Source organism: Neltuma alba, unplaced genomic scaffold, assembly GCF_004799145.2.
Source record: "Neltuma alba isolate B1F8T4 unplaced genomic scaffold, ASM479914v2 tig00005994_pilon, whole genome shotgun sequence".
NCBI classification, from domain to species: Eukaryota; Viridiplantae; Streptophyta; class Magnoliopsida; order Fabales; family Fabaceae; genus Neltuma; species Neltuma alba.
Window position 1 is genome coordinate 1 of NW_021634308.1, and position 22,124 is coordinate 22,124.

At 35.1% G+C, this 22,124-nt stretch overlaps 3 protein-coding genes across 3 annotated transcripts; 1 reads left to right on the forward strand and 2 right to left on the reverse strand.

The window, feature by feature from the left end:
• Window positions 1-46: 46 nt before the first annotated feature.
• On the reverse strand, window positions 47-2,426 carry LOC114749228 (uncharacterized). The gene is made up of 4 exons (XM_028937719.1): window positions 2,171-2,426; window positions 1,404-1,582; window positions 1,026-1,138; window positions 47-390 (listed from the first exon to the last, which is right to left on the reverse strand). The coding sequence occupies exons 2-4, from the start codon at window positions 1,545-1,547 to the stop codon at window positions 261-263; spliced, it is 387 nt and encodes a 128-aa protein (XP_028793552.1). The 5' UTR covers window positions 1,548-1,582; window positions 2,171-2,426; the 3' UTR covers window positions 47-260.
• An 810-nt stretch (window positions 2,427-3,236) lies between these two features.
• LOC114749235 (DEAD-box ATP-dependent RNA helicase 28) lies at window positions 3,237-11,006 on the reverse strand. Its single transcript, XM_028937726.1, has 19 exons — window positions 10,612-11,006; window positions 10,340-10,519; window positions 10,158-10,226; window positions 9,877-9,983; window positions 9,332-9,410; window positions 8,535-8,708; window positions 8,275-8,423; window positions 7,780-7,875; window positions 7,107-7,209; window positions 6,782-6,844; window positions 6,562-6,623; window positions 6,375-6,471; window positions 5,978-6,096; window positions 5,850-5,892; window positions 5,576-5,677; window positions 4,954-5,052; window positions 4,730-4,813; window positions 4,170-4,441; window positions 3,237-3,664 (listed from the first exon to the last, which is right to left on the reverse strand). The coding sequence occupies exons 1-19, from the start codon at window positions 10,981-10,983 to the stop codon at window positions 3,649-3,651; spliced, it is 2,286 nt and encodes a 761-aa protein (XP_028793559.1). The 5' UTR covers window positions 10,984-11,006; the 3' UTR covers window positions 3,237-3,648.
• Window positions 11,007-14,636: 3,630 nt separating this feature from the next.
• LOC114749234 (microtubule-associated protein TORTIFOLIA1) lies at window positions 14,637-21,267 on the forward strand. Its single transcript, XM_028937725.1, has 6 exons — window positions 14,637-15,601; window positions 16,054-16,245; window positions 16,703-16,805; window positions 16,910-17,604; window positions 17,682-18,563; window positions 20,782-21,267. Exons 1-6 carry the CDS (start codon window positions 14,882-14,884, stop codon window positions 20,977-20,979), a joined length of 2,790 nt encoding a protein of 929 aa, XP_028793558.1. The 5' UTR covers window positions 14,637-14,881; the 3' UTR covers window positions 20,980-21,267.
• The last annotated feature ends 857 nt before the right edge of the window (window positions 21,268-22,124 follow it).

A 22,124-nucleotide genomic window follows, 5' to 3' on the forward strand; every position in this document is an offset into this window, starting at 1 on the left:
TTGGCATAAGCCATGTAAAACTTTGATTAATCACATAACTCCCAGCATTATCTTCCCTCAATATTTTTGCTCAGACAGGCTTTGACATTGATGATATTTACCAATGGCAAGCAGAGCATCTCAACGAGAACCAAGTATTTTCAACAATATGCTGCTAAAATAAAACAACTACTGTCTAACAAGCAGGTGGCAATTAGTTGGTAAATTAATGAATTCAGACGCACACAACAAATGATCTGCCGAAGTAGAAGCACAGTAACTTAGTAATGAAGATAGTAAAGTAAATCTTCAGAATTCACATGCAATTGTACCTCTGCCAGCAGGCGTGCAGCTCCTAAAATCCGCTCCAGAAAATTATATTTTCCACTGTTGCATTTTCTCCTTTTTAAACTATCATGGAACAGTAAGCCAAAAAAAAATTATAAACTTCATTATTCACAAAAATTTCGTAACAAAATATTCAAATGAATGCTATTACATCATATTTTCAGATGATCTCACGAATTAAGAATTTGAAAAAAATTCCAATCTTTCCCTCCCACATCAGATTAAATTAAGAAGTCAAAAGCAAATAAACTTGGATTTAAGGGAAATAATTAAACAACCACCCCAGTTGATTTGCTTGTTACTACCCAATAAAAAGGCATGCTGATCAGTTTAATTTTGAGAAAGTGGGAGAAAAATTTTTCCAAGAACTATTTGAAATACATTCTTACATAAAATAGAATTTATTGAGGAAAAGAAAAATATTTAAAATATGAGGACCAGACCCCCAACGTCTTTAACATACTCATATTGCCATATGAACAGAACTACCCTTGGTTTTAGCACTAATCTGAATGTGTTTATATTGGAAAATTCGATTATGTGCTAAAGTTAGCCTTCAAATCAGTCTATAACCACACTCATTTTATGATTATGCAAAGTTAGACATCCTTTCACAATTAAAGGGTAAATTCCAATTAAATGAATTAAAACACAATTACCATTAGGCACACAGAGATCAATATATAAGTTTGTTGTACCTCTCTAAAAGATGAGCCTTCTGTTTAGGTCTGTCTCCTTTGATAACAAGGAGGCACGATATGACAAGGTCCTCCAAGTTCACAGATCGTAGAAGCCGCAAATCCCTCTCTACCTAATTTGCACGTTGCATATATGTAAATACAAGTGCGAACAGTCATAATTTAATGGTGATGCGAATGCTGTTAAAATTGACAAATGAGAAAAGATTGCACAAAATCATTTGATCAGATGCACAATTTTATATCATTAACAGAAGCCCTTTTACATTCTTCATCTTGTGAAACCAATTTGTTGAACCAGGAATGGACCCCGCTTTTTGATAAAGGTTGACCAAGAATGAAGAAAATCAGAGGGAAGTAAGAAAACACATCTTTTACCTTCAAAAGATACTTGAAATAAGAACAACGCCTATGCTGGTTCTTGTTCTTGTACACCATTCTTTCAAGTACGCCGTACTCTGCTTGAAGTTGACCAAACAAAGATGTAAATCTTCTCTCAATAGTTTCAACTTCGGAATCCATTAAATGTCAGCGCTAATACGCCAAAAAAGCCAGCTCTGCAATATTTTTAAGGAATGTTTTACTGATGAGAGTGGAAAATCAGAAAACTTCACAAAAGAACACTATAAAGAAAATCAGAAAGCAGAAACCAACAGGAAATCACAAAGCAGAAAACTCACGCGAGAAAATTAGAAACACCAAACCCGCGGTTTCACTGATAGGGGCGTATATATAAAATTCATATAAGTTTCACTGATAATTACATATGAGTCTCATATTATTCCCTGACTTAATTGGAAAATAAGGCAGGAAAGGCAGAACCGAGAACCTCTCAGAGAATACAGACTTTCACTTATAAGAGCATAAGCCTAAGTTCCATTGCAAGTACTGATATAGTTGGCTCAAGACATTACATTCACAATGTAATTGACTATTGGAACCCAAATCCAACGATTCCAAGCTTGTGTGAGCTTCGACAAATTATCCAGCAAATCACCGAAGAAATCATTGAATGAAAGAACTAGCTTATTCAAGCTGCTCATGTCCACGAAAATTTCAATCCGTAACTCACTGGAAAACTTGTTTTCAGATAATAACAAACAATTCCAGCGAAGAACAGGCGCTCAAACAGCGCGGAATCGTACCGGAGAGGGAGTTCAAGGAAAGATCGAGCTCGACGAGAGTGGTGCACAAATATGCCAGTCCTTCCGGAATCTGTGGAACTTGTTGCAGCAAGATAAAGGAACTGCAGAGTGTCCAGAGTAAGTGACAGAACCGGACTAGAGAACTTGAGGTGGCTGAGCTTGTAGCAGGAAGAGAAACGAGGCCAATGTTGACGAAATCTCAGCTAGCAGGGATGCCGAGGTTTTCCCAACGCCAAACATTCACCGAACGAAGGAATAGCGACAGAAAATTTAGCGCCAAATAGGTTTGATACTTCGGGGAAAAAAAAATATAAAGTTTATTTATCTTAATTATTATATTTATTCATTATTTTAAATATAAACTAAGAATTTATATAATATAACTTTCCTCAAATGGGTCCTAATATTAATTTAATTTAATAATACGATCCAAGCAGGAATATCTTCTTACATATGATAATAATATGGTTAGTTATTGATACTTAAAATAAGTTACATTATTCAATATTTTTTAATAATACAATACATGAAAAGTAACTATATTACATTTATTATTCTTGAAAAGCAATCAATTATTCATTGAGAAAATTCCTTTAAAAAGCAGTTAAGTTACCTAAATTACATCTTGAGTAGTTTCGTTAATGACCATATGACTCAAACTGGAATTTAAAAATTTGCCAACTCACCCCAATATCCTAAGAAAAAGTAAGACTGACAATAGTTTGCTACCACAAATGGAAACTGGTAATTGAAAATAAGAGCTTATCAAACGCAAAATCTAACATTTCAATTTCTAATGTTGTTTTTGTACTCAGAGAAATTTATTGCAAAAATTTTGTTCCGAATAGCAACTTATGCATTGCAAATTGCAAAAAATTTGACAGAAAAATATCGCACATACTTTATTTTCCCTTCCATCCGTTTCATCTTTGCTTGCCAAGTCTTCAAATTCGTCCATTATCCAATTAATGAAGAATTATATGTCTTCATTTTAATATAGTTAAAATCGATTGTATTTTGCAACTCCACACAGTAAATCCATGGCAACAATTCAATAGCAGTCATCTCAGTAGAGCCAACAAAGCGAGGAAATTAGTCAATTACTCAAAAGAATACTGTAATGAATAATATTACATTGAGTGATCAAATATATGATGCCTAGATTACAAAATTGAGTAGAGAAGATTCTCGCTGACATGATAAGAGTAAATAGATATTTGCAGTTCCATCCACCAAGTCCCACACCGGTTATATTCACTGTTTCCCACATAAGTCTGCACGACTGTCACTATGCTCCCCACAAACACAAGCAACAACTGGGTAACACAGCCTCATCGATCAGCTCCAATGGCGGAACATGAGAACGGCATAAGGATATTCTTAAGTGTCAATATTCCCCCAAGCCAACAATGAGCTCAAGCACTGGCCTTTTGAGGTGATGTATACATTTGATCAAAATTCACTATTGTCCTGACAAACTACCTGCGCTTATACCTGAAAAGTAATAGAACCCAAAAAAAACTAAGGACTTGTTTGATTTTATTCTCTTTTTTTATATTCTTAAAATGATTCTGTAGAGAAATTTTTTTAAAACACGTTTTGGAAACAAAATATTATTAAAAAACACGTTTTATTAGCATGATTGTCACTAATGAAAATACAATGTTTTCTGCCTCTTCTCTAATTTTGTAGAACAAGAAGTATCACAACATCAAAAAGGTGTTCTGTTTTTTCCCGCAGAACAACTTTTAATTCTTTTGTTTTTCAAAACATGTAACCAAAAACACACTTTCAAACAAGTTTTTCTTTAAAAAAAAAAAGGAAATCAAGCAGGCTCTAAATTTTTCTTCTCTCACTGTCAAAGATCCAAATCTCTACATTCATACAAGTGATTGCATATACATAGCATATAAGAAAAATAAAGAGAAAAGAGATTATGAATATAACAGCTATATACTATAAGATTCATCAAGAGAAACAGGTAAAGAGTACTACATACCTTGACTTGCTCTTGAATGAACTTTTGGATTTCTTCCCTGGTCCACCAACTCTTTTTTGTTTTTTCTCACTCATGTCAGTTTGGAAAAGCTCCCGCATTTCCTCTGTCCTTGAAGGAGTCTTTCGTGAAGAATTATTCGATTTCTTCTTACCCTTCTTCACAATTTTGCCAGCATCCATAGCCTTCTTCACTGCTTTAACTGCTTTTGCTCGTCGGTATGCCACATCAACAAGTGACATTCCAGTCTTCTCTTTCTTATTTTTCTCATTAGCCTGCACATTTATGTATTTGAGTATGATGGAAAATATGACTAAAGAGCCCACATATTGATGACACGAGGGCTTCAAGTCACCAATTCAGTAACTAGGTCAATGATCAAATTGGTTATTTTTGTGTAACATATCAATATATGCATTTCTATTATATGGCTATATTTACACACACATAAGATCCTCGTTATAATCACATCAACAAATTTACTAATGAAAGTTATCATAATAAAAGTCAACTAGACAATTCTTTATTGCAGAAGACAAATGGAAAATGATAGGACTACATACTTCTGGCTTCTCAAAATGACCTTCATCCTCCAACATCTCTCTAGCAGCTTCCAATTTTCTGCGCTTCTTCCTGGGCAAATTTTTCTAGACCAAAAGTGATTGAATAAGTACAAAACTATGCATGAAAGAAATGCGAGTGCACAAGTACTGTATGTAGGCGTAAAATCAAATATAAATCAGTATCAGTAATCAGTAAATACAAATAAAATGGGAACACTGCTTACTTCTCGCTCTCGCTTCCTCTTTTCCTTCATTCTTAGGGCTTCGGCTTGTTCAGCACTAATTACTTCCTTCCCAGAGCTCTTTTCCTTTTCGTTAGGCTTCTGTTGAACAGGGCATTAGAATTATTAGCACAGAGCCATATTTTTCAAGAGGAGAAATTGAACTCAACCTCAGTCCTTAATTATTTATTTCTAATAGCATGTGACTTCACTGCAAAAGTTTGCAAGCTATATTAGGAAACAGACAACCTTTTTAATATATCCTGAAATAAAAGTATCAAAAAACTGAAATAACACTAAATACAGATAGTCATTGAAAAAAAAAAAGAAAAAGAAAAAAGAAAAACAGCCAGAATAACATGAATGAGAAAGTCCTAATGCACTCCTCTTCACACAATTTAAGATCTTTCTCCTGGGATTATCCCACCTCACTCCCACCCGCTTCTTCCTTTTGGTTTAGGTTGACAGATGACGATTATTTAAAACAATATATAATGTTTCAAGCGTTCATGATAACTATCCTAGGCTCAACATGAATTCTTTAATATTCCAAAATGTAGGGAAATCACCATAAATTTGTTCAAACGAATAAGAACCATATCTGAGGCATGCAACAAAATCTTACCTTGGCTGCTTTTGCAGCAAGCTTCTTCTCCTGCCCCGTCATAAACCATGTTCTTTTGGGCCGGGAATATATCTCTTCCCTATGTTCAATCATGTTTTCAGCCTGCCCAGGTCATAGAAACGTGATTTATTAAAATTAAAAAGAAAACGTTGGGAATAACCTAATATAGGGATCCAATGCAGGAAAGTATTTACTAACAAACCAAGACAACTCACATTCAAAATACAATCTCTGAATGATGTTAATTGTAAGAGAAGGTTTAACTAATCAATACCTTTGTCGCCTCCATTTCAGCCTTCCTTAGGGCTCTTTCCTCCCTGTGAAAATTCAACTAATGAAATACAGTACACTGGTAAAAACTAAAAAGTTAGGCATAAATTCAGAACATAATAGGATTGAAACCTCTCTTCTTCAACAATTAAAGCAATTTCATCCTCCATTTGCTCAATAGTTTGAGACCACTTAATTACAGATTGTTCTGCAACAATACGGCTCTTCAGCTTTGAACCTACCCTCTTTGCCTGATCAGTTGAAACCAAGATTTAAATCAACAATCAATGAAATCGCATCATATGTGAATATAAAGCTTGCTTTGTGTTATGTCTCGTGAAAATTTAAAGCCTAATAATCAACATCAACATTTTCTTTATAAAAAAAGCCATTCATCTCAGATCTAAAAGCATATCAGCCTGCATAACTATTAGAAAATAATGGATTTTATATGACGTAGCATAGCTATCAAGATATAAAACCCAAAGCAGGCCAAAACATGTACAGCATTTATAAGAATGATACTAACAATTGCTTTTAAAAGTGACCGGTCATTGTCAGTCACAAAAGTGACAGCATATCCTTCTCTGCCAGCTCTTGCAGTACGTCCTACTCGATGAACATAACTACAGTTTGAAATAACATTTTCAAGTCAACTACAGTATGCACAAGTCATAATAATAATCATCAAAAGCAGTGTTACCATCGTGATATACCTGGTAAGATCTCGTGGACATGCAAAGTTGATGACAGTTTGAACACCAATAATGTCTAGGCCCTATTACATGAAACGCATACACAAAGGTGTCAAATAGCAGGTATTTGAAAGGTTAACAAAATTTCGTTCAAAACAAAAACACAAAAAAACAATGCATAAAATGAGAAAAATAGATAGATAGATAGATAAATAAATAGCTTTCAGCAATAGGTTCTTACTCGAGCAGCCACATCAGTAGCAATCAAAAAGTCGACTTGCTCCTTCCTAAACTGATCTAAAGCCTGTACACAAACAACCACAACATTTATCTTAGGGCAATCTTAGCATTACCACTTTCAATTTTCAAACAAGCCAACCTTTCAACAAAGGTAGGCAAAATACAAAAACAATTAGGCGTTGGCAAAATAATAATAATAATAATAAGGCAATTCCAGATAAGCAGTTGTACTTTAGCACCTCAACAACCAATTACTTGATAGTGAAAAAAAATTATAAAGGTCAATTGTGCAACCAAACAAATGGTACAGAACAATCTAAGCATACCTCAAGACGCTGGGCCTGAGTAAGATTTCCATGAAGCTCAGCAGCTTTCAAACCAGCTAATCCAAATATAATCTTCAACCTATGTGCAGCTTGTTTTGTTCCACTGTAAGTCAAAAGACACATTATTAAGCAGCTAAAGATGAGAAGAAGGTCGCAGAATAGAGACAGAAAAAGCGTAGGTAGGGGAGCAAAGCACATGAGAACTTATGCTTATTGTAATCATGAAGCAGGTTTGTTCTTCACTAGAAAGCCATAACTATCAATTTATTGAGTATTTTTATAGGCTAATGGACTAGCAGTGAAAGATTACTATAAACAATTACTAATGGAATCATTCCAATAACTACTACCAGTGAGTTTTATTCTTTCAGATAAATCAATTAGACATACAATTAATTAGACAGGAACATGAAAAGTCCTACTAGTTTCTTTATTATTCATATAGGAAATCATGACCAATTCATGAAAGGGTGTTTGGAAGCACCCAAAAGTGCTTCTCAGAAGCACTTTTCTGTAAAACGAGACAATCTCCTCCACATATTTACTTCGTATATCATAAAAGCATTTTTAAAACCATGGTTTAGTTTCTACCCAAATACCCCCGAAATCAACATCGATGACTTCATGCATCAGTATTTTCCAGGTAAGTACAGTGTATGACAATGAGGAAAACCTGAATATGATCACTTTAGATGTAAAAGTTTTGCAACACAATGCAAGAAGAACTGCTTCCTGATTTGCTTCGCGCATTCTTCTTATTCTAACCACCCTGAAAAAAAAAGGGGGGGGCAGGAAGAGGTAAAAAGAGCTCAAAACTATGTTGAAAGCTTAAATACAACCATTCAGAAATTTAGAGGAACTAGGATTTTTTTTTTTTTTCCCATAATAACAGTAACCTCCACATGCCTGAACCCTAGTCATTCCTACTAGCTTTAAAAATATTGATGGTCTCAATGCTCAGCCCACTAAAAGGACTATTAGCCCAAATACTGAAATACTGGGAGCATATAGGAAAAGGTACTTATTAGTGAATTTCGTTTTAGAATCAATTATGATTTTATACTTCTACCTAACAAATATGATTCACCTGACTTCGGTGCATGAAAAAGTCAACAGCAATGTAATATGATAAGTACTACAAGGAATGAGAAAAAGTTGAAGAAACTACTCCTCAGTCAAGGTTGCTGGCCGTTTTGCAGATGGGTCAGCAGAAAGACGCAAGGGTTTTGTTAGAGAAAGTTTAATAAGTTCATCAACCTCCTCAGTCATGGTAGCTGAAAATAGCATGGTCTGCCTTTTTTTTGGACACAAGCGGACCTGTTAAAAAACAAACTTGTTAAAATTCCCATAGAATGGAAAGCAGATAAATGTCAAATAGCATTTATTTCAGGATCATGATCCTGGCATTATAAGGATAGCAAAACTTACAAGTTCATGAATTTCAGCACTAAAACCAAGCTCTAACAGACGATCTGCCTCATCAAGGATTAGAACAGCAAGATCATCTAAATCCACTGACATGGAATTGCGTAAATGATCTATCATGCGTCCTGGAGTAGCAACAACAATATCTGGCATGGATCTCAAGGCAGCCTCTTGAACCTATGACGAAAATGATCACTTGTAAACCCAATAAGAAAATCACAAAAGAATAAAGAAGTACCAAATGCTTCAATGCATGTCACTATGTGTTTTCACCTTCAACCAGATAAAGCTTAGAAATAATATGGAATTTGCTGATTATATTTTCTTGATTGAATAATTATTACCTACAATCATCATATTTCCTGATGAGTGATAGTCTTGTATGTAATCTCTGCAAAAGGTTCTTTATCTACTATTTTATGAGAAAGTCCATGTCATTACAAAGTGCTTTACTAGAGGGATTCCATCATCATAAGAAATGAGATCACATCACATGATATTCAAATAGGTTCCTCAAAGCTACATTGAATTTTCCACTGCGGATAGGAAAACCATAGTCAATATCAATTTTAACCTGAGCAACTCAAAGCTTATCAAACACAACAGGAAATGGTCCATGACATGACCAAAATAACACTAACTGCATATCCATGCAATTATACAAAGAAAAGCCACAATTCAAAAGAAATAAGGAAACCCAAAGACATAATGCAAGCATCAGATGAAACATTTGAATCTATCGTGACCTACCAATACAATTTAGAGATTAAGCTATAATGAAACTAAACTAGTAGTCGAACCTTTGTAGACAGACCCCCAACGACCAGGCAACACCTTATATCAGTAAACTGAGCAAGTTTCTCTATCATACTGTGAACTCTGCCAAACATAAACAGTTAGTTAATCCCATTGATAATAACTAGCATAAAAACAAAACAAAAAACAGTAAACAAGTGTTAGTTGAATTTAAAAGAAAAAAACATAAGCCACTTCATCCACGAAAGTATTAATTTTTAGTAGTCACTAATCAGCTAAATTGATTTTCAAGACTATAATGAACATGAGCACGTGCAAGTTCATCTCATTACAGCTTGAAATTGCAAGCTTTTCAAAGCATGGTGCTGGGGAAAAAATGCTGCAAAACCACAAAGAACCAATCCGACTTGGTGCTTATCAGAAGGCATGCAGCATACCCAGCAAAACAGTAAACTAAGTGCTCTCCTTCCACGCCTCTAGTCTGGCTATTGGTCCCAGACTTCCTCCGTTATTCTGTTAAGTAAAGCCACAAACTTGAAATTCTTCTACGTAATAAAAGCAAGCCAAAAACATCCATGAGAATACTTACTGGACCGCCAATTCTCTGGTTGGAGTAAGAATGAGGACTCTTATGGCCTGCACACGTTTGGGACGATATAGAAGCCTCTCCAGCGTAGGCAGTGAGAATGCAGCAGTCTGTGAGGGAAAACAATCACAGAAATATAGGCTAAAGAAATTTATCACACAATTTTTTTCTTCGGGCACAATTTCAGCCTCCATAACAGCTTGTTAGTACTTAGTAGCATCATACAATTCAGAGTCTTAAACATAGCATTTATGGAATGATTCCAAAACGAACTGATAGACTACCTTCCCAGAACCGGTAATGGCACTTCCACATATATCACGACCAGTCAATGCAAGTGGTATACACGCTGCCTACAATCAAATTTCAAAAACTAAGTACCCCCCACGTAAGCAAAGAAGTACTTCGCATAACGCAAAGAACTAAAAACAAATGAGAGATAAAATGGCTAAAGTAACGCAGAAACCTGAATTGGTGTCGGTTTAACATATCCTAAGGCCTCACAAGCCCGGAGCAAAGGACGCGACAAATTAAGCTCCATGAATGAATCAGCATGAAAAGAAGCACCGTCAGATGGCGCGAAGAAAGACTTGCTCTCGTCTACATTGCCGCCTTCATCTTCTTCCTCTTCTGGTCTATAATCCTCCTAAATGAAACAGAAGAAAATTCGTCCAGAATAAGCACAAGCTTCCATCAGTGGTGAGAGAAATGAGTATCAAAAACCGAAAAGCCCGTTACTTGTTTGTCGGATTCGGACTCCGAGCTCTCCTGGTCGTCTTCGACGGGCTTTCTGAGCGGAGTGGAGCGTTCTTTAATGGCTTTGGCAATTTTCTGATCCACTGAGGTTGTGCTTCGTCGGGCATGTTCCTCCGCCACTGATTCGGTGTACTTCGAGAAGTCCCATGCGGATTGAGATTTTTTATTCGAAACTCGTGGTCTTTCTTCTTCTTGTTCTTCTTCGTCTTCTCCTTCTCCGACGTGATCTTCATTATCAGAATCACTCTGCTCTTCTGCTTCCTCTTCTTGGCTTTGTTCCTGTCCCTCGCCTTCAGAATCAGAGCGCTCAATTTCTTCGTCACTGGGAGCTTCGAATACAAAACCGGGAGCCATTGTTGGAGGCGGAGGTTGAGCAACTGCCGTTTCTTTTTGCTCGAGGGTTTAGCAGGGGTTGAAGAAGAGTGCGGTTGACCCGTGGAGCAATTGTTAACGGGTCAAGTAACTGTTTCCGGGTCTACCGTCGGGCATACATAAACTTTTGTTTAGAACATGGCGATTAGCAAAGGCCTGAATTGAAATAGAGGGCAAAAAAAGTGCTCATAAGTATAGGACTCTCTTATTAGTATAAATTATACTAATGAAAGATTCTTATATTTACCAACGGGGGTTGGTCCAAGTGGTAAGCGGCTTGGTACTGCTTAAGCGAGGTCTCGAGTTCGAGTCTCAGCGTATGCAGAAATCCCCGTTGGGAAACTCACCCACCACAGCTAGGTGCGTGACGCGGGTCGGATCCAGATGTAGTCGGAGCAAAACTCCGATGAACTAGGTGGGCAACCCAAAAAAAAAAAGAGTTTTATATTTAAGACCAAAATAATATTTGGATTATTTTACAAATTTCAAGACAGGAGGAATTTTATCTCGAGTTGCCAGGCACTCCCTAGAATTGAGAGTCTTAATCATAGGGTTTAATTCTTTTAACTTTACATGAATTCATCCAAGGTGAAAACAAATAAATTAAAGTTTTTTCTTCACAACTCAGGGTTCCCAGTGGCATAGTCATGGTCGGCAAATTGATTTGCGTGTTCTTTCATTCCTTTATATACTATGAGGGGGCTCATATATGACTTCAACTTTTTTAGATATGTGAGATTAGTAAACTATTCTTACTCTATGCCTATGCTATCCTTTAAAACCTATCATTCACTATCATATAGTATTAATGGCCTTATAACGACGCAGTATTCTTTTACCTTATTAGGTATTTCTTGGTCACAAATAACTCAGTAGCTTTTCCTACTTCAATCACCCAACATAAATTCCAAGATTAACATTTCTATCAATTTCATCACTTTTTATATAATTAATCTTATCATCATCAATCTCCTATAAAAGTAAAATTTACTTTTTATATGGCATGTCCAGTTAACCTACAAATATGGTATTAGTTATTCAGCCTATCTGGTAAGGCATTTTGAGGGGAGAAAATAGCTTATAAGTGCGATAAGTCAGTTTGTAAATTTAAAAATTGTTTCTCATAGCTTTTAGCTAATATGACTTATAAATTAAAAGCTGTTTTTTAAAGCACGATTGCAAGCTTACGACTTATGTAAAAGTAGTTTTTTGCTCTTATGTTTATGTTATTTTTATACTTCTATTTATATATTCTTTGTGCTTCCAATCAGTTTTTAGTTATTTATTTTTAATATTATGTTGAGTAAAAATAATTTTTATAATATTTTTAATTCTTAATATTATTTTTTATTTATATTTACATAAATTATGCATATTACATCATCCAATTAATTATGTAATATTATTTGGTTTAAAAATTTTCACATTACTATGATTTCTAATTTAAATATATTTTATTCATTAAATATAACTTTTTCCTATTATAGTAATTTAAAATTATTATATTTTGTAAGTTCATATTTTTAATCATTTTTATTATTTAATAAAAGTCATATGTATTTTGGTTATTTTATAAACTAAACTTACTTATTCAATCATAATTCAAATAATTTTTTCACTTTACAAGCTAAATTTTACAAAAATCAATCCAAACATAAATCACATTATTCAATTTGATTTTTTTTAAAGTCATTATTTTTTTTACCGCTAAATCAAACGAACCCATTATATATCATGATTCTATAACCTCATTTTTTTCTTGTTCGCCAATCATTTTACGACCCAATTGACACTAAATAGTTTTTACTTTGTTAAAGCATAAGTTTGTCAGTTCAAACTTTTAACATAGAATTTAATAGATGCATGAATTATAGCTAAAAAAAATATTAACAACCATATGGAACATAAAATTTGTATAATGTTTTAATATTCGCCACTGATATCAAAAATAGTACATTCATTTTGAATAAATATGGACTATTTTTTCCTAAAATAATCTCCTCCCTTGAAATTTTTCGTTAGCAATTTTTTGCCAACATTTTTTCTTTAGCATTTACAAGCACCAAGACTGCATACTTAACTTGAAACAATGCTCTTTCCTTAATCCTCGATATTAAAAAAACAGATTGCATATTTAAATTTCATGCAATATACCAAATTTATTTATCAAGAAAATGAAAAAAAGCTAAAAATTAGTAAGTGTTAAATAAAAATATCAAAATTTTTTTTTATTATTTAAAAATTTAATATTGTGAAAATCAAATAAAATATTATTATTAAACCTAATTTAAGATTTAGTAATTTTAAATTTCTGTGTTTTTTTGTCACTTTTTCTTGTTTATATTTGGAGGAAAAGTGAAATAATATCCAAGAGGAAATGTCATTAGTCCTCACCCGTTGGGCCCACCTCAACCTGACCCTACATCATCACCTGCTCACGGTCATCACGGACAAAACTTGGCGCTTTGCGTTTTGGATTGTCATTTGCCTGAAAACATTACCTTCTCGTGGGATATTCAATTCTCTGAAAGAAACATGTAATTTTCCAAAAGTATGCATTTAAAAATACTACTACCTTCCGTTCTTAACATAAAATCATATTTAATTTTTATACTAATTCTAAATATAAAATTTTAATCTATTTTATTTTTTATATTTATCTATTTTCTTTTAAAAGTATCCTTGTAATAATAGTAGTTCTAACCAATAAATTTAATTAGTAAAGATATTTTAAGAAAGTACAGCAACAAGGTACAAGTAAATAAAATTAATATTTTACCTTTATATATTTACATTTATAGTTTTTAATTAAGTCTTACTAACTTCTGTCCTTAATATAAGAGTTTGTTTGACATTTATTTTGATTTTAAATATAAAATTTTAATTCATTCTGTCTTTCATATTTATCTATTTTTTTAAAATAATCTCTGTAATAATAATAGTTTTAGCCAACGCAATCACAAAGATAATTTAAGAAAGACAATACCTATTTATTATAAATAATTAATTAAACTAGTTTTGTTAATCTATTTATTCAACTAGTTTTTATATTAAAAATATGAGCTAATATACGCCGTTAAAGGAAGATTTTTTTCTAATTATTCACATTTTTTTCTGGTGGACAATGAATGAAATATTCCCGTTCAACATTAAGTTGATTATGTGTCTTTATAGTTTCAAATAGACATTTGATTTTACGGCAAACAAACGATAGAGAAATGATTTCCCGATGGTAACATTTTATATAATTTTTAAGCTCTAGCCAATCTTTTGCGCGTATGTGGATATATAACACTTATTGAAAACTAATTCTATTTTTTCATAAATATAAATTTAATTTGTATGCATATTTATTTATCATCTCATGCATCTTTTGGCCAAATATGATAAAAAAAAAAAACGTAGTTGCAACACATTATAATTAATAAACTAAAATATAAATTACTACCAAAAAATAAAATGTAAATTACTAATTATTTTAAACCAAGTTAATTTTTATTCTATTTTAAAAATCATTTCCCTCCGAACCAAAAAAAAGAAAAAACTTTTATTTCGAATTTTCAAAATACCCTCATTTTGGTGTCTTCCCTCACTCCTGCTCGCAGATCTGGGGTCTCCGTCGTCTCGTATTTTCCCATCATTTTCTTCGCTGAATCCACCAAAGCAAGCTTAGCTTTTACTCTTCTCTTGCCTCAACCTCCTCTTCCTCCCTCCCCTTGTTCCTCTATCTGAAACCGCAAGCACCAGTGATTGCCATTTATAAAGTTTCAGCTTTTTCTCATTTCAGCATTTCCCGTTTGTTTTATTAAGCTTTTTCCAACTTCAAAGAAGACTTGCATTTTCTTAGGTTTCACTGCTTGCTGCCCTATTGACAGCGATAATGAGTTCGCAGACACACAAGCACTCGAAAACCATGAAACCTTCTAATCAAACATCTTCGACTCCACCGTCTTCGAGATCTTCCTCGTCTTCTCTTTCTTCTCACCTTGCTATGGTCGAACTCAAGGGAAGGATCCTCACTTCTCTCTCGAAGCTTTCTGACAGAGACACTTACCAGATCGCAGTTGAAGACTTGGAGAAAATCATTCAAAGTTTATCCCCAGAGAGCATACCCATGATTCTGAATTGCTTGTATGAAGCGTCCAACGATCCGAAACCAGCTGTCAAGAAAGAGTCCCTTAGGTTGCTCACGGTGGTTTGTGCGTCTCACAGCGATTCTACGTCGACCCACTTGACCAAAATTATTGCCCACATTGTGAAGAGACTCAAGGACTCTGATTCAGGCGTGAAGGATGCGTGTCGTGACGCCATTGGGGCATTGTCGGCGCAGTATTTGAAAGGTGTGGGCGGGGGTACTGATAATGGGGGTCTGGGTTCTGTGGTTGCATTATTTGTGAAGCCTTTGTTTGAAGCCATGGGTGAGCAAAACAAGGGAGTGCAATCCGGTGCTGCTATATGCATGGCTAAGATGGTGGAATGCGCTTCCGACCCGCCCATTTCTTCGTTTCAAAAGCTGTGCCCCAGGATATGCAAGTTCCTTAACAATCCCAACTTCTTGGCTAAAGCCTCAGTCTTACCTGTTGTAGCTAGCTTGTCTCAGGTCTGCATATGTTTGAAATTAAGTTAGATCTTTTCATGTTAGAATAGTGACATTGGGAAAGCCCTTTTAACATAGGAACATAATAAAAGCGGCGGTGGCAACTACAGAAATGATGATTTTATACTCAGATACTTTTGTAGCCTCGCAAGATATGGATGGTTTTTTTATCAGAAAAAGGTTTCTTCGCATGTTATATTTTGATTGAAGAACGTGGTAGGAAATACCTCTACTTAACTTTTGTTAATCTGTTTGCATCTGGATTCTACTCGTTTGTTTTTTGAAAGTTGATCTTCTGTTCTGATTCATCATATCTATTTTTGGGTGGCTCCAGTTGGGAAGTTATCGTTCTTTATTGTTTTCTTTGCATCCATCACCAAAGGAAAAATTTGTGCTATGAATTGCCATCAGACTATAACAGTTAGACAGATTTCTAAGAGTTAATTGAATTGCAGGTTGGAGCAATCGCACCGCAGAGCATGGAACATTTACTGCCCAGTATCCATGAATGCCTCACCAGTTCTGATTGGGCAACACGTAAGGCAGCTGCTGATGCTCTAAGCTCCCTAGCTATCCATTCAAAGAGCTTGGTTATGGATGGAGCAACATCAACATTGGAAGCACTTGAGGCATGTCGTTTTGATAAGGTAGCATTTGCAATGAGATTTCCTTATCATTAGTAGTCAAACATGCCTCCCAACATTCTCATTCAATTCTTTTAAATATAAGGTTCGTGCTTTGTTCCTCAAAAGGGGCTATTTGGTCTATCTTCCCAATTCTTGCAATAATTCTTATTTTTTGAAGGAAACTGTATTGCTAGGAAGGAATAAGACCATGAAGTCCACTGTTCAGTGAAATAACGATGCTGAATAGGGGCTGTATATGACTATGTTGCAGTCACTCTGGTTATCCACTGCAATAATATCATATATCGTCTGTTTTTCTCCTTCAGAAGTTCTGCTCTTAAGATAGCAGCTTAGAGGGTTTGTTGTCCGGGCTAGAATGCTAAAGCTTTGTCAAAATTTCATTATAGAGCAACTAGGCAAATAATTGCATTGAAGTGCTCATTGACTCCCAAATCAAAAAGGTATTACTTGTTTTCAGATAAAACCTGTCAGAGATAGCATGACAGAAGCACTACAGTTATGGAAAAAGGTTGCAGGCAAAGGAGATGGAGCTACTGATGATTCCAAGCCCTTGACTTGTGGTAGGCATGCTTCTATTGTCGGACATAATCTATACGTCATGTACAGTGTTGCAGGTTTTTTCACTTCTGTTTTCTCTCCTAATGTCTTGATGGTGATAAACCAGAACCAGCTGTTTCATCAGAAACAAGTGACATAAAAAAGGTACATCTTGGAGAAAGTAAGACTGAGCCATCAGCAAAGGATTTATCACCTGGTTCTTCTAACTTGGATTCCACTGCCAAAGCCAAACCTGTCGGTATTCCAGAGAAAGCAGTTGTAATATTGAAAAAGAAACCTCCTACCTTGACTGATAAAGAGATAAACCTAGAATTCTTCCAGAAACTTGAAAGAAGGGGTTCAGATGATTTACCTGTAGAAGTAGTTGTTCCTCGTAGATGTATCAATTCTTCAGGCACAAACAATGAGGAAGAATCAGAGGCAAGTTTAAAAAGTTCAAAAGCAAGATTAAATTCCACTGGAGGTGTTTCTACTAATGATTTTCGTGGATCTGTCACCAATAAATATCGCATCTTAGAGAGAAGCAATGATGTAAATCCTAGAGAACAAAACTCTCAAGATTTTGCCCATGATAGATACTCTGAAAAGAAAGTGAATGGAAAAGAACTAAGAACAAAAGCACATGATACTGATGATAGGATTGAAATCAGTCAGAGGGAAAGTTCTGCTAATGTAGCAGGTTTTTCTAAAACTGATGGTCAATCGGAAGTCTCCTTCAACAACAGAGGAAACTGGTTGGCTATCCAGAGGCAGTTACTGCAGCTTGAAAGACAGCAAGCTCATCTGATGAACATGGTGCAGGTGCGCTCATTACACTATGGCATACAATTTTGCTCTAATATATGCTTTGTCAGTGATGTATCTTAACAAATTTGCAGGATTTTATGGGTGGATCTCATGATGGCATGGTGACTTTAGAGAACAGGGTACGGGGTCTTGAGAGAGTAGTTGAAGACATGGCACGGGATTTATCTATATCATCAGGTCGTAGAGGTGGTAACTTTACAGGGTTTGAGGGATCTTCTAGTAGACCCAGCAAGTATAACAGTTTTGCTGACTATTCCATTGGCAAGTATGGAAGAAGTGGTGATGGGCGTATCCCTTTTGTTGAAAGATTTGGCCAATCTGATGGAAATGCTTTGGGCATGAGGGGAAGAGGGTCATCTTGGAGGTCTGACACGTCTGAAGCATGGGATTATCCCGGGCACACTACATCTAGAAATGGCCAAATGCCCCCGAGGAGAACTTTTGGTGGTGGTTCTGTTGATGGAAGATCACCAAAGTCAACGCATGAGATTGATCAAGGGGGCAGCAGAAGAGCTTGGGATAAAGTTGCAATGCCCCTTCGGCTTGGTGAGGGGCCTTCTGCCAGAAGCGTTTGGCAAGCCTCAAAAGATGAAGCTACCTTGGAAGCAATTAGGGTTGCTGGGGAGGACAGTGGAGCATCTCGAGCAGCAAGAGTGGCCATCCCTGAAATGACTGCTGAAGCTCTGGTAGATGACAATATTGGGCAAGGGAAGGATGCCATCTGGACTTCTTGGACTAATGCTATGGATGCTCTTCAAGCGGGTGATATAGATTCAGCCTATGCTGAAGTTTTATCCACAGGTGATGATTTCTTGCTAGTAAAGCTAATGGACAGATCAGGCCCTGTAATTGATCAACTTTCAAATGAGGTGGCCTGTGAGATCTTGCATGCAATTGGACAGTTCTTGTTAGAGCAGAATCTATTTGACGTCTGCCTGTCTTGGATTCATCAGGTATGTCATTACGTCATTAGAATTTACCTTCCTTATATTCAACCCAAAATAAAAAGTCAAGCTATTGTGCCTATTACCCCATCATGTGACTATTTTCTCAAGTAACTCATTATTGAAATTGAATATCACTTTCTTCCCCAATACAGGTATAATATCATTTGACTCGCTTTCCTTGTTTCTTCTGTTCTTTGACTGAAAAACAATGCCCTGTTTCCTCAAAAATGACTGTGCCGTGTCTACTTTAATCTTATTTGAGCAGTCACTGTATTATAATTTCTACACTAGTAAACGTCAACCGGGGAAAACATAATGCCCCTGCTTGTTAACCCATAAGATCATGTGGAGTGATAATGGCACAATCTCTACCACCCAAAATTATGATCACTCAACTTCAGAACTTGTCTGTCTTCTTTATTACTTGTCTTTCTTCTTTGGTTCCTTGGTGTTGCATCTTAGAGGCGCAGTCACACGAGACAAGCCTGGATATTACCATACCAGCAATCATGCCACTTGATTACGCCAAGAACTACTTGTGCTACCCACTGTGTGACATCTCACGTATGATGCCAATTCGTGACAGACACATCTCTCTTGGAGAACAATATAACACAGACACAGTTATAGATGAGCACAATAGGATGCATTGACCATCTAATTCTCATCAATGTATAGATTCTATTTGGAATACTTGGGCAGCTTGATGTCGCAAGTCAACTCTCGTACAGTTACAAAGAACATTGGAATGCTTCAGTTGTTTTGGCTAACCTAATCCTACCTTTTTGTAATCTTTATTCAGTAGACTTTGACCATGTTGTAGGATAGGATTCTTCCGCCATTTAATTTATAAGATGCTACTTTTATTTTTTTAAAAAAAAAAAATCAGATGGTGTCCTTGATTATTAATCTGATTCTGATTCAGAAATCAGGCAGGAATCTGTAATATTTGATTCAGGTTAGATATTAAAACTTTCCAATAAGATTTTTCTTTTTTTTTTGTTGGTTTCATATTCCTCGAACCCTTGTAGAGTTGATTGTGTTTATCATGACTCTTGACTTGTCCGAACTTTATTTTATAGGAAATCTGGACTCATAGCTGTAAAGAATAAATACATACCTAAGCCGTCTTGTAGATGGCCTTTTCAGTCTCTATTTTAATTAGTCGATTGTTTGATGAACCAGTTTCTCTCAAGGGGTGACTGGCTGTGGTGCATTGCTCACTATTGTTTGTTATTTCCTTCGCCTCTTATCTGAATTTTCAAAACACACCGACCAAGGGAATACTAAAGTCTAGGTGATGTGTAATTTTTTTTTTTTTTAATTTCACTCCTACCCCAATTAAATGCAACATGGGAAATGTGCTTTAATCATACCCGAGAGTAGGACATCTTCTACAACGGTTTTTTTTTTTGGGTGAAATGTGCTTTAGTTACACCTAGGAACCCATATATTTAGGAACAAAACGAATCTGCAAATCTGTAAATCTGTAAATTGAGACTCATGATAAGGGGCGGAGGCATTAGTACGTGGTCCAGACTTCAAAGCATAGCCTTCTAATAAATTGAAGGGGTGCTTAGATTAGTCTAAGGTCCTGTGTTGGAATTAGCCTTAGTATAACTGCAACAAAAAATATGCTTTTACTTCAAGGCGGCAACTTCAGATCAATGGAGCTCAGTAAATTATTGGTTTTGTGAACACATTCTATGTTAAATTTCTTCTAGATTAACGATTCAACATCAAGAGTAACGAATAGCTTGTTTAGCACAAGTGCTTCTTGCCTTTCAATACGTTGCCGCTTCCTTTCATTTTGTATCATTTTGTTTTCATAACTGCTTAGACAGTTTCATATGGTGCCAATGTCAGCTCAAAAACGTAAGCTATCAATTGAGGTTATTGCGATGTTAGAAGAGTGGCTTGTCTGGTTATTTATTTCCTATACCTTGTTCCTGTACTGCTGCTTTTGGTTTCCTGCCTTTCCTGTTCGTAGGAGAAAGTTTCTGAGAGCTGGTCTATAAGAAATTTGCAGATAATACCTATATAAATAAACGTATACCAGGACCTCATGTTTGTGATACTTATATCTCTGGTTCATGATTGGCTCTATCTACAAATTTCTTGTAGACTTGGAGTTCTACAGATTTGAGAATAGCTTCTCTATTGCATATAGCTTCCAAATATTATTTAGAGACTTAAATCTGATGCTAAAATCTATCCTGCTCAGTTGCTGGAGATAGTATTGGAGAATGGCCCCGATACCTTCGGGATTCCCATGGAATTAAAGAAGGATGTCCTGCTGAATCTACATGAAGCTTCTTCTTCAATTGATACAGCTGAGGACTGGGAAGGTGTGCCACCAGACCAACTCTTATTTCAGTTAGCTTCAGCCTGGGGAATCGATCTGCAGCAGAATGACAAGTAGGTCCTAGATTTATACAGATATCGAGACCATTTGTTGTGAAAATCTGGCAAGTTTTGATCACATGAAGTGACTTCAAAAAGATCCTGATTCGTAAGAATCCATTGCATGTTGAGTTTTGGCTTGGGGTGATTTCCTGGAAGTCTTTGGATTTCGAATATACGTCAAATAGTAATGTAATTCTCCTGAACTCTAGGACCATTCAATTTGTGTATGTTTTTATTCACGGTACGAAAGTGCAATATATGATAGCTAATTTGCTTTCATTTAGTCTTTTAGTTTATTTACTTATTAGTTGTGTATACAGCGTTTAGTTTGTAGAACAAACAGAATTTAGATCAATAATTGAGAATTTCATGAAAATAATTATTTTATGAAGTGTGTGTGTGTGACGTTGAAATTCAATTTCCACGTAATTCTTCAATGTTCTGAAAATCAGCAACACTGATAATATGATTGCCGGGACGCAAAACAAAATATTATTCTTTAAGTAAAAAAAATCCATTAGTTTAGCTATATTCACTGTGATCCTTTCGATTAGTTTAGTACTTTAGTACTTATCATAGTGATAAATATTACTCTCCTGATAAAATAGGATCTAATTCTTAAATTAATTTTGATTCTAAATATAAATTTATTTTTTATATTTATTTTTTTTTTAAATTACTCTTATACATATTCTCTTAATTATAATTAAGTAAGTGAAAGAGGGAGGATACTTAGAAAGATGATTATGGTGTTTTAAGAAAAACATGTTATATTTTTTTATAATTAACTAAATTATCTCACTTTCTTAATTTAATTAAATTAATTAAATAGATCTTATATTAAAGACTAAAAGAGTATTATGCTCTTTAGGTGATGGAATTAATGATGTTGGTGAAAATACGCAAACGTAAAATGTACGTAACCAAACTATTATAATTTAGGAGTGTTTGGCATCACATAAAAGTACTTCTAAAAGGTATTTTTTTGTAAATCGAGACAAATTCTTTTACATATTTATTTTGTATATCGTAAAATCACTTTTGAAACTATGGTTTGGTTTTCATCCAAACACCTCATAAGTAGGCTCACAAGATTAGGACATGTACATAACTGCGATTGAAAATTAAAATACCAAACTTTAAAACAAAAAACGAAAAAAG

Excerpts from the sequence above, each read along its gene's own strand:
- LOC114749228 (XM_028937719.1), bottom strand. The coding sequence starts at position 1,547 with ATGGATTCCGAAGTTGAAACTATTGAGAGAAGATTTACATCTTTGTTT. Across the intron at positions 1,139-1,403 it reads ATTTCAAGTATCTTTTGAAG|GTAGAGAGGGATTTGCGGCT; the intron begins GTAAAAGATGTG and ends CGTGCAAATTAG. Across the intron at positions 391-1,025 it reads AAGGCTCATCTTTTAGAGAG|TTTAAAAAGGAGAAAATGCA; the intron begins GTACAACAAACT and ends GTTCCATGATAG.
- LOC114749235 (XM_028937726.1), bottom strand. The coding sequence starts at position 10,983 with ATGGCTCCCGGTTTTGTATTCGAAGCTCCCAGTGACGAAGAAATTGAG. Across the intron at positions 10,520-10,611 it reads AGTCCGAATCCGACAAACAA|GAGGATTATAGACCAGAAGA; the intron begins GTAACGGGCTTT and ends TGTTTCATTTAG. Across the intron at positions 6,097-6,374 it reads GGTCACTTTTAAAAGCAATT|GCAAAGAGGGTAGGTTCAAA; the intron begins GTTAGTATCATT and ends TCAACTGATCAG.
- LOC114749234 (XM_028937725.1), top strand. The coding sequence starts at position 14,882 with ATGAGTTCGCAGACACACAAGCACTCGAAAACCATGAAACCTTCTAAT. Across the intron at positions 15,602-16,053 it reads TTGTAGCTAGCTTGTCTCAG|GTTGGAGCAATCGCACCGCA; the intron begins GTCTGCATATGT and ends ATTGAATTGCAG. Across the intron at positions 16,246-16,702 it reads AGGCATGTCGTTTTGATAAG|ATAAAACCTGTCAGAGATAG; the intron begins GTAGCATTTGCA and ends ACTTGTTTTCAG.